We start from the raw sequence: 18,734 nt of genomic DNA on the forward strand, positions 1-18,734 counted from the left end.
TCAAGCCAAAATAAATTCCAAACAGATTAAAACTATTAAAAGTAAAACTATAAAAAAGAAAAGCCATGAGAGGATTTTTTATTCCCTCAGAGAGGGAATAAAATATGTTTCTAAGGAGAACATAAGAGCCATCAAGGAGAAGAATGGGATCAATCAAACTACATAAAAATTTTAAATTTCTCTCTTTTTATTTGAAACAGGGTCCCAATCTGTCACCCAGGCTGGAGTGCAGTGGCACAATCACTGCAACGTTGACTTCCCCAGGCTCAGGTGATCCTCCCACCTCAGCCTCCTGAGTGGCTGAGATTATAGACACATGCCACCACACCTGACTAATTTTTATATTTTTTGTAGAGATGAGGTTTCACTATGTTGCCCAAGCTGGTCTCAAACTCCTGAGTTCAAGCGATCCTCTAGCCGTGGCCTCCCAAAGTGCTAAGATTACAAGCATAAGCCACTATGCCTGGCTCAAAATTAAAAATTTCTATAGGGGACCAAAATACCCACAACGCCCCCTGCAACACACACACACACACACACACACACACACCCATAAACAAAGCACAAAGCAAATACCACACTGAAAAAAACAACGAAAGTCTTAAATGAGGGCAATTTCCTTAACAAATATTAAGTTGTAACCAATGCATAATAAAATGGCACAGAAAGCAGGAGGAAATATAAGTGGTTTTAGAACACAAAAAGACGCTCAACTTGATACAATTCGAGAAATGTGAATCAAAGCTACAAAATCCTATTTTCCACCTATCAGATTTGCAAAGATAGAAATACCTGATAACACTTCAGGCCCAAGAGGATGTGGAGAAACAGGGATTTTATATCCTGTAGTAGGAACATAAACTGCCAGAAACATCAGACGGTAAAAATCACAAACGCATTTTACCTCTGACCCACAACCCCACAGATGAATTCTTCCCTATGGCCTCACTACATTCCACACACGTAAAATTCTGTATTACAGCACTGTTGGCAAAATACTGGAGTTGCCCTATCAATAGGGAAGTAATTACAAAGCTAACTATAAGACATTCACAGAACAGAACAGTATGCAGCAAGTAAAACAATTGAAGCAAGTCTATCTGCTCTGAAAAGGAAAGTTCTCTAGGATAAATGAAGTGACACATGGAGAGCAGACCAGCATTAGAGGTTTTTCTCATGAAAGCCAATCATTGAAGATGGCTCAGACGCTTGCTATGCACAGAGCATGCCCAGAAGTGCGGACAGGTGGGCTGGGAGGTTAGAGCCTGTGGAAGAGAAGGGAGGAGAGGAAGCCAGATGGTCAGGGTCCATCCTGGCTCCAGCAGTTCTGGTCATGTGACGGACAAATCCCAAACTTCTAGGTGCCTGTTTCCTGACTTGCAAAATGGCAGTAACAATGGTATCTACCTCCTGGGTGGTTGAGAGTTTAAGTTAGTCCATCCACAGGAAGCCTTTAAAATTAGGCTAGCACCAAGCCAGCACCTAGAATCAGTACGAGATAAGCACCCAGGGTCCGCACCAGAGGAGCACCCAAGGTCAGCACTGAGCCAGCATCCAAGATCAGCCCCAGATAAGTAACCAGAGTCGGCACTGAACCAGCACCCAGGATCAGCACCAGAGGAGCACCCAGGGTCAGCCCCAGATAAGTAACCAGAGTCAGCACTGAACCAGCACCCAGGATCAGCACCAGATGGGCACCCAGGGTCAGCACTTAGCCAGCACCCAGGGTCAGCCCCAGATAAGTAACCAGAGTCAGCACTGAACCAGCACCCAGTATCAGCACCAGAGGAGCACCCAAGGTCAGCATTGAGCCAGCATCCAAGATCAGCCCCAGATAAGTAACCAGTCGGCACTGAACCAGCACCCAGGATCAGCACCAGATGAGCACCCAGGGTCAGCACTTAGCCAGCACCCAGGATCAGCCCCAGATAAGTAACCAGAGTCAGCACTGAACCAGCACCCAGGATCAGCACCAGATGAGCACCCAGGGTCAGCACTTAGCCAGCGCCCAGGATCAGCCCCAGATAAGTAACCAGGGTCAGCACTGAACCAGCACCCAGGATCAGCACCAGATGAGCACCCAGGGTCAGCACTTAGCCAGCACCCAGGATCAGCCCCAGATAAGTAACCAGGGTCAGCACTGAACCAGCACCCAGGATCAGCACCAGATGAGCACCCAGGGTCAGCACTTAGCCAGCACCCAGGATCAGCCCCAGATAAGTAACCAGGGTCAGCACTGAGCCAGCACCCAGGATCAGCACCAGATGAGCACCCAGGGTCAGCACTTAGCCAGCACCCAGGATCAGCCCCAGATAAGTAACCAGGGTCAGCACTGAGCCAGCACCCAGGATCAGCACCAGATGAGTACCCAGGGTCAGCACTCAGGGTGCTTAAGTATTTACATTATTACTAGTGTCCTCTTGGCCTCTGGAGAGAGAAACTATGGAAGAGAAAGAAGACTTGGTGTTTTCATTAAGAACCTTCTCATACCTTTTGTATTTCCTACCCTGAGCAAGTTTACCTATACAAAAAGTAATCCAAATATTTTTAACAATGCAATCAGTTGGAAAAACGCTCATGGTAGAGGAAAAAAGCCAGGACAGAAAATTACACGTAAATACTTAAGGGAAGGAAACTATTTTTAAAAACGCCTCGGAGGAAAGACTGCAGGAATTACAGGAAGCATGCCCCGTGTAGGGTGAAGAGCAGTGCAGTACCCAGATCCTCATCCTGCAAACAAAGAAAAACAAATAGAGCCAGAATAACTTTACCCTGTTTTTCAAATATTCTGCGGCATGTTTACAAATACACCCAGGCTTCCTGCGTGCCAGGCATGGCACTGAACACTGGAGCCTGGCATTCTTGATCCCACAACTGAAGCAGGTTTTATTTTACAAATGAGGACACGGCAGGAGGGAGAGACTGCCCGTCTCCACAGCTGGCTGGAGTTGGCGCTTGAACCCACTCATCCTCACATCAGTTTCCCAGTGCCCCTCACCGGAGCACGGAGGCGAGCAGGATCTCATGCGATCCCCGCCTCCCCTGACACAGCTTCAAGGGAAGCAGGATTTATTGGTAAGTAACACAGACAGAAGTGAGATGGTGGCTGTGGCAGGGGCCAGGAGGGGAAGGAGGTGGCTGGACAGGGAATGCCAGTCAGCTGGGGACTCAAGGAAAACTATGGGTCAAACAGGCAAAGGTGGACACTGGGGAGAGACGGGTGAGGGCAGGACAGCGGAGCAGCCCTGGGGCCAAGGACGTGGGGTGGGAAGCAGAGCTGGAGAGGCCCGGCCCTCCTCGGTGGGTCAGGGGTTCTATTTTATCCCCAGAGGGCTGGAGACCCCGAAGGGTTTGGTGGGGAGGGGCTGAGAAGGCGTCTCTGCCGTGGGGCAGCCTGCAGGTGTCAGGTGCCTGTCCCGGGACTGTCTCAGTCAACGGCCTCTCGAGAGCACACCGGGCTCAGCAACAGACTCCACGTGGCCCTGGCCATGGTTCAAAGGTGGGGATCAACTGGCCTCTTTGGGGAGAGTCCAGGAGGCCCTTGGCCCTCTGGAAGGGCTCTGCACCCAGGCAGCCAGGGCCGGATGAATGGGCTTCTGTGGCCCCTCAATAGGCCTTTCATCCACTGGTGCCTCCCAGAGCCTCTCCAGCTGAGGGCCTCCCTCCCTCGGGGCACAGAAGACAAAGGGAGGCGCCCGGCTGCCCTGACAAGGCACATGGAGGAGGGGAGTTGGACCGTCCCCACGTGAGCAGGGCCATGACTGAGCCGTCTCCTCTGACCCAGGGAAGTGTGCAGACTCCACAGTGCGAACCTAAAACCCCCGCCTGGCTCCACATCTTCCTCAGGAAGAGGTCAAGGCTCCCTTGCCAGGCTCTCCCGGTAGCCCCCGACATCTACCGTGTGGTCCCTGACGTCCTGGCCAGCCTTGGCCCTTCTTCCCCAACCAAACGCCCTGTATCCCCCTGGAAGGCCTTGCTTCCTCTCACCAGGTCTTGACCATGCCACAGGGCACGGGACATTGGCACAGGGCCCATTCCCACTTGGCCCGTGCAAGTCAGCTCAGGCCAAGCTGAGCTCTGCTGCCACCCCCCTAGCCCCCCCCACCACCGTGCCTTCCTTACCTCCCACCCTGGCACTGGCTTCCCTGACCCAGCTGTGGCCCTCCAGGGCATCCCAGGTGCTGCCAGTGCCCACGCACACCTGACCATGTTGCTGCCCTTGATCACAAAGATCCTGAGAGGTAAGAATAGTTCCCTTCATTTACCTGATGAGTACCCTGGTGTGCAAAGCCTGAGCACCTGGTCTGCAGTCACTCCGCTCCATGGGGCAGGGCCAGGCCACAGCCCCACCTGCCTGCAGAGCCGCTCCCAGCACCACACTATGGGCTTGTCACACTGGGTCCTGACTACCTGTCCTGAGGGCTCCTCCTAACCCAGCCAAGGCCCCTTGCTGGCAGGGCATCTGGAACCCAGGGCAGGCCAGTATCCACCACAGGGCGTCAGTGAACAACAACAAATACACATAGGACATGTCAAGCCCCATCCTCAGTGTGCTCAAAGAACACACGGCAGCCTCCTCACTCACCCCAGCTGCCGGAAGGCAGAACTTTAATCGTGGGCCTGTCTTAAACTTACACAATGTAGTGACATCCTTGAAGTGCTTTCGCAACCACATCTGTGACCTCCTCATAGCCTCATTTTACGGTTAAGGAAACCAAGGCCTTTAAGTCTGGGTACCCTGCAAGCTGGTGGGGGCTGGGCTTCATATCCAGTTCTGTGGGCCAGCTCTGCCCCAGGCACTTCGTGACGTCCTGGGGGGACAAAGGGGAATAAACCCTGACCCTGACCTGGAAGTGCCTTGTATGGGGTGGCGGCTCTGCTGGATTGGAGATCCCATAAAGCGTCCTTTATCCTCCTCCAAGAGGCAATTCCCACAAACCCCTGCCAACACCTGTGACCACTGCACCTGCCGCCCACACCCCACAGTTGTTTCCAGACAGTTTCAGTATCTCCTAAGCACCATAATCAAGCCGCAAACGTGGCTCCAGATTCAAATTCCCATCTTCTGTGAGATCATCCTCTCGGGGGCCTTATCCCAGCTCCTAACTCACTACTCTGCTCAGACACAGAAAATGGCCTCTTACACCACCAGCTGACCGCTGCCTGAGTAATTTCTCAGGCTTCTCCTGACACCCATGCAAAGGTGCCCCACCTCAGCCAGGAGCCGGCACTGCCAGCTTCCCCGCCCTTTCCTTCACTGCCTGGGCTTGAGGTCACCCAGCCACTGCCCAGTCATCATTCCACCTCCTCCCACCTCCATGTCAACATGCTCTGTGGCTGGAAGTCACAGAACCCTTGAGCCTTGAGGCCACCCACGCCAGCCAGCTCACGGTATCCTCAGAGACGCCAAACTCCGGTGGAGGAACTCGGGCCACGCCCTCACTCCTCCACTGCCCACTCCCTGCCCACGCCCTGAGCTGGGAGCCAGACACACAGCTGGACCTGTCTGCCCAGTGCTACTCACCCCTGCCCAACACCTGGCCCACGCAGGTGCTGAGTGTGCAGGCCCACCTGTACCAGGTGCACGGCGATGATACACCACACAGCACAAGGACGCAAGGCACCTTCTGGGCCCCTGCGCTCTGCAGGCAGTGTCCTCTCAGAAATGTCCACTCCCGCACTAACCATCATTCCTCGCCCTCCTCAACTCTGACTTCTGAGACCTTCATTGTGAAAACCAGGAGGGCTGGGCTCTCATACACTATGCCAAGACAGGCCCATCCAGAAAAAAAGGGCGTCAAACCCCCTTCCCTGCAGAAAGGGGCACGTTTGAGCATGAGAAGGGTGGCCCCAGCCTTGAGTCCAGGATAATGAGGTCCAACACCCCCTGCTGCTATGGGACCCCACACGAGAGCTCTGCCTAAGTGCCACTGTCTCCTTCTGCCAACAGGGACAATGCCATTCTCCTCACCCGGCTGTCATCAGAATGAAACGCTGCCAACACGATGCTGGCGGAAATGAAATCCCCTCCGTAGAAGGATGGCAGTTGCTCTGGCTCTGACCGTCCCTGGGAGAGAACGGGCCCCACTGAACTTCAGGGAAGGATCCTGGACGCAGAGCCTTCTTGTCGCAGCCTCTGATTAGAGATGACCTCATCCCTGCACCCTGAAGCAGAACGGGAGCTCTGGCTGGGGCTGATTCATTGGGGTTTGCTGCGGGAACTGAGCAGCAGCTAACGAGCTCCCACTGTGTGCGGAGGCAGCTCCCTCCTCCCATCAGGAGAAGGAATCCTAGATCCCCACAGCCCTGGCAGGTGCGGTCTCAGGGACGGCCCGGGTCAGCACCCGCCAATGCAGGCAGCCTGTGGGCTGCCAGGATGGACCTGCAGACAGAGCTGGGGGTGTGGGGTAGGAAACCGACAGCCCAAAGTGTGAAGTCACAGTTCTTCACGGGGTTGTGGGGCAACAGGGTTCCGATTTCCACTGTGGGGCCAGAGTGGGATGTGGGATGTGATTCTTCTCGCTCGTCTTGTTTCCCTCAAACTCCAGCACACACAGCGCCAACCTCCCTGAGCAGCTGCTCCTGCCTGTCCACAGTGCTTTTTACAAGTGGCTTGGTTTCAAGTGGTTGAGCGTGTGGACCGGTGACCATGTGTCCCAGAACCTTGGCTGGAAGCAGTGACCAGGTCAACCTTCTTCTCCCTACTTCATAAAAGGAAACTGAGGTACAGCTCTGCATGACATGCTCTGAGGCTCTAGGTCTGACCCACGCTCCCTCCCCCAGGTAGAGACAGAGCAGTAAGCAGTCCTACTCTGCAAAGGGGACTGGAGCCCAGAGGGCTGCAGTGACTTCCCTGAAGCCACTCTGCCAATTACAGCGTGAACCCTCCCTGCCCTTTTCCTGCTGTCTCTGCTCAGGAGGGGCCCTGTGTAGGGAATGCCTCCCTCAACGGCCAGCTCCCCAACAAATGACCACTTCCTTCATCAGAAGGAGCCCTCTCCACCCACACCCTCCAAACGCGACCCTCGACCCTCGGCAGCTCCCCATGCCACTCCCAGGGACACGCACCAAGGCATCCATCTATATGAGCTGGTGCAAAGGACGCAAAGCCAGAGCCCTGAAGGGGAGCTCAGGGACAGGGACTATGCACGGGGGGCTGTGCAGTGTCACAGCACTGGGGCAGGAATCGACAGGTACCACCAAGAACAAGGAGGGTATTCCACCTACAGGTCAGGAAGAAGCCGCAGAAGGGCCTTAGAGCTGAGAGCTGAGCCCCCCACCCACACCCTCAACAACAGGGAGAGGAGGGTGATTCCAGGCAGAGTGTGGAGGGGCCCTCAGGGAACCCTCTCCAAGTCTCGCGGCTGGAGCTCAGGGGGTCAGCTTGGGCAGGTCACCAAGGGTCTTGGACTATAATACCTGGCAGACATCAAGAGGTTCTTAAAGGTGTGAGCATGGGCCAGGCGCGGCGGCACATGCCTGTAATCCTTGCACTTTGGGAGGCCAAGGCGGGTGGATCACCAGAGGTCAGGAGTTCAAGACCAGCCTAGCCAACATGGCGAAACCCCGTCTTTACTAAAAATACAAACATTTGGGCCGGGCGTGGTGGCTCAAGCCTGTAATCCCAGTACTTTGGGAGGCCGAGGCGGGTGGATCACGAGGTCGAGAGATCGAGACCATCCCGGTCAACATGGTGAAACCCCATCTCTACTAAAAATACAAAAAATTAGCTGGGCATGGTGGCGCGTGCCTGTAATCCCAGCTACTCAGGAGGCTGAGGCAGGAGAATTGCCTGAACCCAGGAGGCGGAGGTTGCGGTGAGCCGAGATCGCGCCATTGCACTCCAGCCTGGGCAACAAGAGCGAAACTCCGTCTCAAAAAAAAAAAAAAAAAAAAAAAAAAAAAATACAAACATTTAGCCAGGCATGTTGGCAGGCACCTGTAATCTCAGCTATTCGGGAGGCTGAGGCAGGAGAATCGCTCTTGAACCGGGGGGTGGGGGGGCAGTGCAGTGAGCTGAGATCGCGCGACTTTAATCCAGCCTGGGCTAAATATTAGAGTGAGACTCCGTGTCAAAACAAAACAAAAAAAGGTGTGAGCAGTAGGGTATGACAGTCAGGAATGGCCACAGTGGGGACATATGGGGCGATGCAGGTGGGGAAGGGAGTCAGCCCAGGCACAGGCTGGCAGAGGGGCAAGGGAGGGCTGACTCCTGAAGCATGCACAGGTCGGGCAACAAGTCCAGTCTTGGTCAGGCTGAGCTGGAGGTGCCTGAGACACATACAGGTTGGAGCAGATGTCCCAGGGAAGTTGGTGATGGGGTTCAGGCCATGCTACCCCAAAATCCGACACGCTGGCATTTGAGAAAACAGCAGAAGCAGAAAGGTCCTCTCGCCCTCCCCCTGCCCTTCTCCCTGAAGCAGGTCATAAGACCCTCCTGTGAGAGGTACCCTCTCCACGTCCAGAGGAAAAGAACACCCTCATCTCCGAAGACAAAGGGATTTGTTGAGGGAAGAATCTCAACAAAGAGGCCTCCATAAGCTTCACCAGTTTTTTACCACCAGATCACCCTTCTTTATCCAAACTCCCTCCACAACTACCTGCTTCTTAATCAAACCTAGCATAGAAAACAAACAGTTGAGGCAGGGCGCGGTGGCTCGCGCCTGTCATCCCAGCACTTTGGGAGGCCGAGGCGGGTGGATCACGAGGTCAAGAGATCGAGACCATCCTGGTCAACACGGTGAAACCCTGTCTCTACTAAAAATACAAAAAAATGAGCTGGGCATGGTGGCGCGTGCCTGTAATCCCAGCTACTCGGGAGGCTGAGGCAGGAGAATTGCCTGAACCCAGGAGGCGGAGGTTGCGGTGAGCCGAGATGGCGCCATTGCACTCCAGCCTGGGTAACAAGAGCGAAACTCCGTCTGAAAAAAAAAAAAAAAGAAAAGAAACAGTTGAGGCCGGGCACGGTGGCTCACACCTCTCATCCCAGCACTTTGGGAGACCAAGGTGGGTGGATCATCTGAGGTCAAGAGTTCAAGACAAGCCTGACCAACATGCTGAAACCCCATCTCTATTCAAAACACATAAAAATGAGCCGGAGGTGGTAGTGGGCACCTATAATCCCAGCTACTCGGGAAGCTGAGGCAGGAGAATCACTTGAACCCGGGAGGTGGAGGTTGCAGTGAGCCAAGATTGCGCCACTGCACTCCAGCCTGGGTGACAGAGACTCTGCCTCAAAAAAAGAAAATACCTATGTTCAGCCCTTTTCTTTGGATCTTCATTTCCTTATGAAGGTCCTGTATCAAGTACAACTTATATTAAATTACCCTTTTCTCTTGTTAACCTGCCTTTTGTTACAGGAACCTCAGCCGTGAACCTAAGGTGAGAAGAAAGGTATTTTTCATCTCCTACACTGGCAGTCCAAGGGGTGTCTGGACTGGTCCCAGCGATGTGTGTGGACAGGATACACGGCTAGGGGGTGGGCGAGTGGAGGCGGGGGGAGCAGGAAGCCAGAGGCATGAACTATCACCCAGTACCAGCCTGCCGCCACACCCTCCCCGGTGAGCGCCAAGCTCCCAGGAATCAGGATCAATCCTAATTCAGCACTGCATTTCCAGGGCTCAGTAAATACAACCTCCATGAATGATGCAATGGTGACTACGCATCCATAAAGTGTACCCTCAGGGGCAGAAACTGCAGAGAAGCAAGAAATTAACAGGCACAAGGGTCTTGCGTGGTTGCTGTGGCTGGAAAGTGGCAAGGTGCCTATGAAGCAAGGTTTCAGAAAGAACCAGAAGACAGAAGCCCAGCCCAGGGCCACCTCACCCCAGGACCGCCTGCCACTCCGGAGCCCGGGCTCCCTCTGTAAATGGGGACAACACCCCTCCTGCCTTCTGCTCAGCACTGCTGTGGGTGTACTTTCCTATCATAATTACACGGATAATCCACGCACTTCATAAAAAGTGAACTGGTATTCTGCTTTTCTCCCCTTTCTCTGCCGTAAGTGTCGCTCCAAGTGTGAAGGGTATTTTTCAAGATTCAAAGCACATCCCAATTCAAAGCACGTTTACATAAAAATACCGGACACACGGAGGCAGGGAACTCTGCCCGTTCTCGCGGGCCTGGGTCTCCTCACCCGCACCACAGGGCAACAGGCGGCACTGGTGAGATCAGGCAGCCAGCCCTCCTGACTCGTCGCCCTGTGTGAGCCAGTCAGGGTTCACTCTGAGCCTCCCTTACGTGTCTGTGTCTGTGTCAGTGACAGGGCTGGGCTGGTTAAATTCTGGGACCCTTTCTTCTCCATCCCGGCTCCTCCAGGACATGCTGTGACCCAGAGGACATTCTGCTGCCTGAGCAAGAATTCTGCTGCCTGATGGGAGCACTGAGAGCAAACTGCTGCCCTACCTTGGGAGGGCTGAGCTCATCAGGCACAGGAAGCCCGGAGTCAGATCTTCTCCCAGGAGAATGCCCATCCTGCAGAGTGGGCTGGGAAAGTCCGGAGGGGAGGCTGGCCCCCTCTACAGGCGGTGGGGCTGAGCTAGGGCTCTGTCTCCATGATGTGCAGAGTTCAATTTGACTCAGGGGCACAGGTATCTCTAGGGTGAGGAAAGGATCCCATGGAACACTGATTTTCCCACCCACCTCCTGCCAGGTGTCAATGTCAATGACATTAAGGTTCCTACCGTCGGGGTTCAGGTGGGTCCAAGGACAGGTGGCTGGGAGCAGGCCAGATCAGGAAGGTGGAAGAAAGGCATCACAGCCAGTCCCCTCGTGCTTCTGAACCACGGTGGCCCCATCCATCAAATGGGGGCAGGGGTGGCAAACAGTCCAGTGGCCACCAACCCAGGCTGATACGCCTCCCCAGGCACAGGGAATGCATGACACCACAGCTCCAGGCCCCCCAGGAAGACCTTTCCTCAGATGCCCAGGTGGGAAGGAGCAGGCATCTTGTTTTAAAGTTCTCCAGGGTTCTGCGCTCTGAACCCAGTGCAGTACCGGGTAGGTGGCCTGAGGCAGGCAGGGTGTTCCAGGGAGGGAAGGCTGAGGTTCAAAGCAGAACGAGGAAGCACAGGCTGGGCCGAGTCCCCCAGCACAGGCCACACAGACCATGCAGCCCCTCTTCCAAGGAGTCGGTGGGCCTGGGTGGGAAAGGTCCCCTCAGCACAGGAGCTGCAGCCACCAAGGCCCAGAAGCGGATGTCACCTGAAACGTCTGGGACATCACATCCCATCAGAACGTGCTTCAAAGACTGACTTTGCAGAATAGCCCTGGTGCCCACCTGGGGAGCAGGACCTGTGTTGGGCTCTGACTCACCAGGGGACCTGGTGGCTGCTCTCAGGACACTGGGAGGGTGGGCAGGACGGCCAGGTTTGGGTGATGGGCAGCGAGCTCTGCCCTCCTAGGAAGCTGAGTGCAGCAGACCCAAGTTGCTGGAAACGACTGAGGCAAGGTCTGCCCAACCCTCTGAGCCCTGGTCTTCCTTGTCAGACACGGGCTAACTCCCACCTTGACGGAGGTTATGAGATTAGATGACGTGTTGTTTACAAGTCCTGCTTGGCCCTGCTTAGCCCAACACTGCATGCGAGAGGGATCAGAGGGACGAGGGCTTCCAGAGCACAGCATGGGGACTGCTGCCACGCATCAGGGCTTTCCCAAAACCCAAACCCTATCGGGGAGAGCCTGGACTGGGACTTGCAGAGCTCCTAGGAGTCTGTGGTTGAATTCTGACACCCAGGGGCCTTGGCATAGGTCGGGTGCCAAGGTCAGCACGTACACTGACCCTGAGGGGCAAACGTCTCTGTTGTCTCTGAGGCCCCGGCAAGCTGGGGTGGCCCAGAGTGAGGGGTGGCCAGGAGTGGAAGGTCAGTGTGTGTGTGGGTGCAGGTGGGCGCCAGCCTGGCCGGTGCTCAGGGCTCAGCTCCCAAGCCTTGGGTTCCTCGGATGGGGAAAAAGGGGGCCTCTACTTCTTGCTCTGGGAAGACAAGCCTGAAATCCCAGGAGGACAGCTCTCAGGTGAGAAGATGAGGTTGGAGAATCACAGACTAGCAGGGCACAGGCCCAATGGCTAGTCTGAGGCTGGGTCCTTTCTCGGTTCCTTGCACGCCCTCGGCTGGGACGCCCACCGCTACCTTCCAAGCCTCACCTTCCTAGTCCACAGAAGCTGCCTGAAAGAGTTCATCCGAAGCCCAGTAAAGACCCTTCTTCCACCTACGGTCCTGCTCCTGTCCTTGGGGGTCAGACAGCAGCCTCCAAGAAGCGGCCTCCCAGGTTGCTAGCTTAAAAGACATAATCCAAATACAGTCACCTTTGCACATATTAGAAAGCTTTGCTGCGTTATTTAGAACAGTGAAAACTGGAGCCGAGCTCTGTTTCCAACCACATGAGACCAATTAAGTAAATCATCGCGTGCCCACCCTACTCGGGCAATCATTTAATGTTTAGAGTCTGAACAACATGGGAGATGTCTGAGGAACTTTAAGTGAAAAAGCGTGATTAAGAAACCCGTACAGAGAAATCAAGTATTCTTTTAAAAGCCTCTAGGAAGATCAGAGGACAGGACTTTGCAAAGTTAATAGTGTGTCTCTGGGTAACTGGAACTAGGATTAATTGTTTCCTCTCTCTTCTATTTTCCAGTTTCTGTAACATGCACATAACGTTTTTTTTACACTGGAAAACAATTTGGGAAATCTGAGGATGTTTTTTTAACAAGTCTCCTGCCTGGGGTTTCTTTTCAGCAGCCTCGTGCTGTGGCTGACACAAGCCTCCCCAGCTGGATGAAGGAGGCAAGGAGACCCAGGACAGTGAGGGGACAGCCCACGCTGCGGAAGTTCCTCTGCAGAAGGCTGGAAGCCAGAGGCGGAAATGACTCCCCAAGGCCGCAGAGCAGCGCGGCACAGCGTCCTCACCCAGGCCGGGGGTGCCGACGCGGCCACCCAGAGTCGTCCGTGCAGCTGTGGTCCTCAGCCTCTTGAACGTGTGAGGTCCAGCGTCCTCGGGTTCCCCCGAAAAGGACCCAGAGTCTCAGCTTCAGGAGAGAGCCTCCTGGGCTGCTCCAGCCCCAGGAACGGGTAGAGGCCGGAACCCACAACCCTTAAAATAGGCCCAGGAACCGAAAGAGGCTCTGCTGCCATGCCACACGGCCACATGGCCACACTTCCTTCCCACCGCGCTGGCCCACAACCAGCGCCGACTGCCTTGGGGTTGGAGGGCCTCAAGGAGCCCGGGGAGACCTTCCATACCGACTCAAAGCAGCGTCAGGGCGCCCGAACAACCCCAATTCCACGTGCAGGCACCAGGGCCAGACGCTTTGTATCCTGGACAACAGCAGCAGCCTGGTCTCTGCCCGACTCCAGGCCGGCGGTTTGTGCTGAGCCTGAGCCTGCCGTGTCTCACTCACTCCCTGTCACTTCCCTCACACAATCCCCAAGTCCCTGGAGAGTTTGTGGTCTCCAGTCAACAGATGACGATCCTGAGGCCCAAGGGCTGGAGTGCTTACCCGGGGCTCGCAGGCTTCCTTTCCAGCGGTGCCTCCCACTCAAGGCTCTCCCGGGCCTCCAGCACTTATGCCCAGCTACACCTGGCTTAGCAAAGTGACAGGGGTCGGGGGGGAGGCGGAGGGCGCACGGCACTCTTCCCCATCGGCAGGCCTGGCACGTGCGGGCGTTCAGCACAGAGGCCAGGCTCTCCCCCTCACGCCTCTGGCCCATTCCACGAGCCCTCCCGGGATGGCTATTTGCACCTGATGGGCCTCAGCTGGAATCGCAGCCTTGCGTCCATCACTCCCCCCACCCCCCGAAGCTCAGCTTCCTCACCTACAAAATGAGGTCAGGACAGAACCTACCTCTCCGGGAGCGGGACTGAAGGAAACACGGCAGGTGCCCGGCACTGGCTCGCAGCGGGCATGCAACATTCTCGGCACCGATGGCCCCTCCCGTGCGGCCGCCCCACAAATCACACCTGCAGGGCTCCCCGAGGCCAGCACTGGGAAATACCAAATCCTCAGCCAGGGATTTCTCCAGCCTCAACTCCCACAGCCCCCCTTAGAGCCAAGTGGGCTTCTGTTCCTCCATCCACGCAACACCCAGCCTCAGCCCTGCTTGAAGGCTACACTGTCCACATACCCCTCCCGGGGGCCACACTGGCGGCTCCGTTCTCTGTGGCCTCTGGCTAAGTGCTCACAGCTCCACTGTGGCCAGGCTGCCACACGACCTGTAACACCAGACCCTCAGCACCCTGAGGATGGGGCTGGGTGGGCTTCACCTCTACGCAGGGTCAAGCAATTAAGGTTCAGCCACTTCCTAACCTTGCAGGTAGGGCACGTTACGTACCCCCAGCCAGTGTTCCCTCATCAGGACAAAGAGAAGAACAGAACACTGCCCGGTAGGATTACTCCAAAGACAAAAGGAGAGAAGGAACGTAAAATGCCCCTTCTGCTCTGCAGCACTCCAGACACAGGGAGAATCCCCCCAGGCCACCTAAAAGGGGGTTACAGCCCCAAACGCCAGGCACAGTGGCTCCAAAATGCTCAGAGGCACGCAGCGGATGTGTGCCCCACCCGCTCATGGCACCTCCCAGGACTCACACCGGGTCTCGAGCCCAGGTCTCATCCACATCGCCTGACCACCTGCCAGGGCTGCCCCTGTTGAAGGAGGAGGGCCCGCGTGCTTGGGCGGAGGTCCAGGGCCCAGGAGAAGGCCCAAGCCCCGGTGGGAAGTGGCAGGGTTTGTCCCCTCTTCATCCAAACACCTGCATTGCACACCTAGCTCCTGAATCACCTGAGTCTTCCCAGCTCAGAGATTCTGGAGCTTGACAGAAGCCACCTCGGCTGGCCAGCCTGGCTCATCTGTGACCTGGAGTCACAAGCGGTGTCCTGTGGCTGCAATACCAAAATCCTGTTGGGGCAGCCGCAGCCCCGCTGCTTCCAGCAAGGTTTGTACTTCAGCTAAGAGTGACCTGTGCTCCCACAGACTGTGCCCTCCCACAAGGCAGGAATCAGGGCCCAACACTCCTGCCCCTCTTAGCACAGAGCAAGTGTTCAAGTTCTTTTGTACTGCAGAGGCTGCCACACACAAGCCTCGGAAGCCAGGTGTGCACCTATAAGGTGCCTTTCATCTCGAGAGCTGAGGGACAATCCCTCAGCGCAGACCACAGGGCCAGTAGCTTTGTCCCATCTTATAGACAATGACTCAGAGAATGACAACCACTCAGCCAAAGCCCAGCGTCTCCACCTGAGGCTCCCCTGACACCTTCAAAACAACCTCAGAGGACATGGCATGGTTCTGAGTAACCCAAGCTTTCGATAAACAACAACAAAAATCTGGGAGATTTAAATTCATTCATAAACTGAACAGGCTGTCACAGATGTGAAGGGGAGGGGATCAAACACAACCCTGCCCCTGCAGCCTGAGAGGGCCGATGACTCGGTGGACACACACGTGCTCCACGGCTGGTGTTCTGGCTCCCATGCTCTGGGTGCCTGGGCAACTCCTGGGTTCCAGCTCCACTCTGCACATTAAGTTCCTAGTAAGCTCACCTCTCACTGAACATCAAATCTCTCATCTGAAAAATGAGCCCTTCCTGGTTTTTTTTTTGTTTGTTTTTTTTTTTTTTTTTTGGAGACGAAGTCTCACTCTGTAGCCCAGGCTGGAGTGCAGTGGCACAATCTCAGCTCGCTGCAACCTCTGCCTCCTGAGTCCAGGTTCCTCTAGAATAGCTGGGATTACAGGTGCACGCCACCATGCCCAGCTAATTTCTGTATTTTAAGTAGAGATGGGGTTTTACCATGTTGGCCAGGCTGGTCTTGAACTCCTGACCTTGTGATCCGCCCGCCTCGGCCTCCCAAAGTGTTGGGATTCTAGGCATGAGCCACCGCGCCCGGCCAAAAATGAGCCCTTCTAAGAAGATTCCCATCTCTGTGGTCCTCCACGCCCTTCATCTGCAGGCCCAGAAAATGATTTTACTTGTTCCATAAATGTTTACTGGGCACCAGCTCCGTATGTGCCCTATGATGGGCACCAAGATGACTCAGACTGGGTAATGCCTTCAAAGGCCTCGTGTGCTAACTGGGGAGACAGCACAGACCATGACAAGGCCACAAGCGTCCTGACTGTCCTAACGACATCTACCTGCCACAAAAGGAACACAGGCAGAACAAGACTGTGTGCCTGGGAGTCGGAAAGGGTTCCTGGGGGGGCAGCATTGGAGCTGAGACTTAAAGGAAAACTTAGATGCTCGGGGGGGCAAATGAGCAGGGGCCGCCTTCCCGGCAGAGAACACCGCAGGTGTACAAGTGCGGTGCTTCAGAGCCCTGCAGGGACTGAGCTCAGCAGCAGGGTACGATGGGAGACCTTGCATGTGCGGGACGCCAGGAGGGGAGACAGGGAACTGGCGGGAGAATCGAAGGCACAGAAAGGCCTGGCTGGGGACACTCGGGAGTGGAGGGCAGGCTCTGGGGTCGGCCTGGCAAGGGCTCCGTCCCAGCTATGCTGCCTCCTCACTGGCTGTCCCTGGGCAGGTCTCCTGCCTCTCTAACCCTCAGGCTCTTCATGGCTGACAGGGAGACGACACTGCTCCTTTGCAAAGTCGGTATTGTGTCACAATTAAATCTGCAGCATGAGGAAAGCACCCAGCACATAGTAAGTGCTCAGTAAATGCTAGGTGCCATTTTCACCGTTCAGTGTTCTGGGAATAGCCCTGCAGCCTCCTTGGGGGAGGAGCCGGCTCAAAGAGGAGAGAAGGTGCTCGCAGGTCAAGGTGGTCAGAGGACGGTAGGGGAGTGGGGAGGAACTGACCGCAGCTGCTGAGCAAACAGGGCCAAGTGGCCTACAGCAGATGGTCCCTCAGATGCATCCCAGCTCAGATATTCTGTGCCAGGTGACAGGTGGACCTGCCAGGGTGGCACACAGTAGGTTCTCAATGACTGTCGGCAGAATGAATTAATGAGCATCCTCCGATGTCTGCTCAAAACTAAATTTTGACACCTTTTCGGAAAGAAACCATTGAAACCTTGTCAACCATTGACGTTCTTGTCCGTTCCACTTCACAGGCGCTCCCCACCCTCACCCCTCCAGGAGGGACACTCACCCCAGGCAGGCTGGGTTGGGGCCTGCTCACTGCCAAGCCGCTCATGCTCAGCCTGCCTCCTACAAAAGGGATTCCAATTTACTTCCTCTCCCCACTCCAGCCTCCAGGGTGTGGCCTGCTGAGGGACCCTGAACGCCTGGGACTGCCATGTCCCTGGGGCTGTGTGACCCTGGGGGTGAGTTTGCTCTCTGGGACTCGGTTTCCCCAATGGTGAATGAAGGGGCCACTGAGTGAATCTGGAAGGCTGACATTCCCTACTCAGCAATGCTGTCACCCCCTCAGAAATCCCCAGCCCAGCCTGGGGGTGGGGTGGGGGGCGGCTGACGATGTGGTATGAAGTCATTCCCTGCACGGAGGAGGGAGGGGTCTTTTCCATGGAGAAGATGACAAACCTGAGACGACAAAAGAGGGGGCTTCTCCCGGGCTTGAGTCTGGGCACGATCCATCAGTAATGGATTACCTCACTGGCTGGGAGACCCCACCCACACCTGCAGTCCCAGGCTCTTCCAAACAATACGAGGCTCTCCCAGCCCACACCCACCAGCAGATCCGTGACTTAGGACCAGAATCACGCTGAGAGAAGGCAGGCTCTGCCCCTCTGCCAAGAGGGCGGATTCGGGGGGCCAATGCCCAACAGGTCCCTGGATACGGCTAAGGGTGCGGAAAGACAAAGGCTTCGGGAAGCAGGAGTCAGTGGCCAGGGCACGCTCGCAGGGAGGTCCCCCCAGAGCCCACGAGGGCCCGGCCCTGCCGCGCTGGGCTAAAGGTGTACCCAGATCCCACGCCCACACTCCCTGCGGCCGCGCTGCGGGCCCGGGGCGAGCTTCCTGGGGAAGGAAGAAGACCCGCAGAGGCACGAAGAGGAAGGAGCGCGATGAGACAGAAACCCGGACGGACTGACACAGGGAGACGCCGAATGAGACCCGGGCACAGGGCTGCGGGGCGCTCGTCCGACCCAAGGCAGAGACGGAGACCCAGGGACGCACGCAGACCCAGACGCGGGGCCGGGGGGCACCCGGGGAGACCCGGCGACCGTGACACCCGCACAGAGACACTCAGCCCCGCCGACCCCGGCCCGGCCTCGCCCCCGGACCCCACTCACCGAGGCCGCAGACCTCGCGGCGCAGGCTGAGGCGGCCGCGCTCCTCCGCTATGGCGCGCAGCATGTGCTGCAGCGAGCGCTCCTCGGCCTCGGCGCCGCCCGCAGGCTCGGGGGCGGCAGCGGCGGCGGCGGCGGGGAGGGCGGGCGGCCCGGCCCGGAGCCCCGCGGGCGCGGACGCCGAGGCGCAGGCCCGGCCCGGCGGCCGCGCGGAGGCCATGCCGGGCCCCGGCTCATCGCCCGCGCCGCGCCCGCAGGGGCCCCCGGCGCGCCCCGCCGCCCCCGCCCCGGCGCAGCCCGCCGCGAGCACCAACGAAGCCACAATCCGCCTCTGTGCGCGTCGCCGCCGCCGCCGCCGCCGCCGCCGCCACCCGCCAAGCCCAGCACCGGCGAGCGCACCTCCGCGCTGCCGCCGCCCGCGCGCCCCCGGCTCCGCTCGCCCCGCCCCGCCCCGGCGCCTCTCGCCCCGCCCCGCCCCGGCGCCTCTCGCCCCGCCCCGCCCCGGCGCCGCTCGCCCCGCCCCGCCCCGGCGCCGCTCGCCCCGCCCCGCCCC

At 56.8% G+C, this 18,734-nt stretch overlaps 1 protein-coding gene across 1 annotated transcript in view; it reads right to left on the bottom strand.

The window, feature by feature from the left end:
* The window catches only part of KIAA0930 (KIAA0930 ortholog), a 46,534-nt gene extending 28,204 nt beyond the window's left edge, over positions 1-18,330 (bottom strand). The window contains exon 1 of the mRNA XM_003932748.4: positions 18,185-18,330. Within this exon, the coding sequence (XP_003932797.3) occupies positions 18,185-18,248 (64 nt within the window). The 5' untranslated portion in view covers positions 18,249-18,330. The remainder of the gene's footprint in view (positions 1-18,184) is intronic.
* Positions 18,331-18,734: the final 404 nt, after the last annotated feature.

The sequence above is a fragment of the Saimiri boliviensis genome, chromosome 21 (assembly GCF_048565385.1).
Source record: "Saimiri boliviensis isolate mSaiBol1 chromosome 21, mSaiBol1.pri, whole genome shotgun sequence".
Lineage (NCBI taxonomy): Eukaryota > Metazoa > Chordata > Mammalia > Primates > Cebidae > Saimiri > Saimiri boliviensis.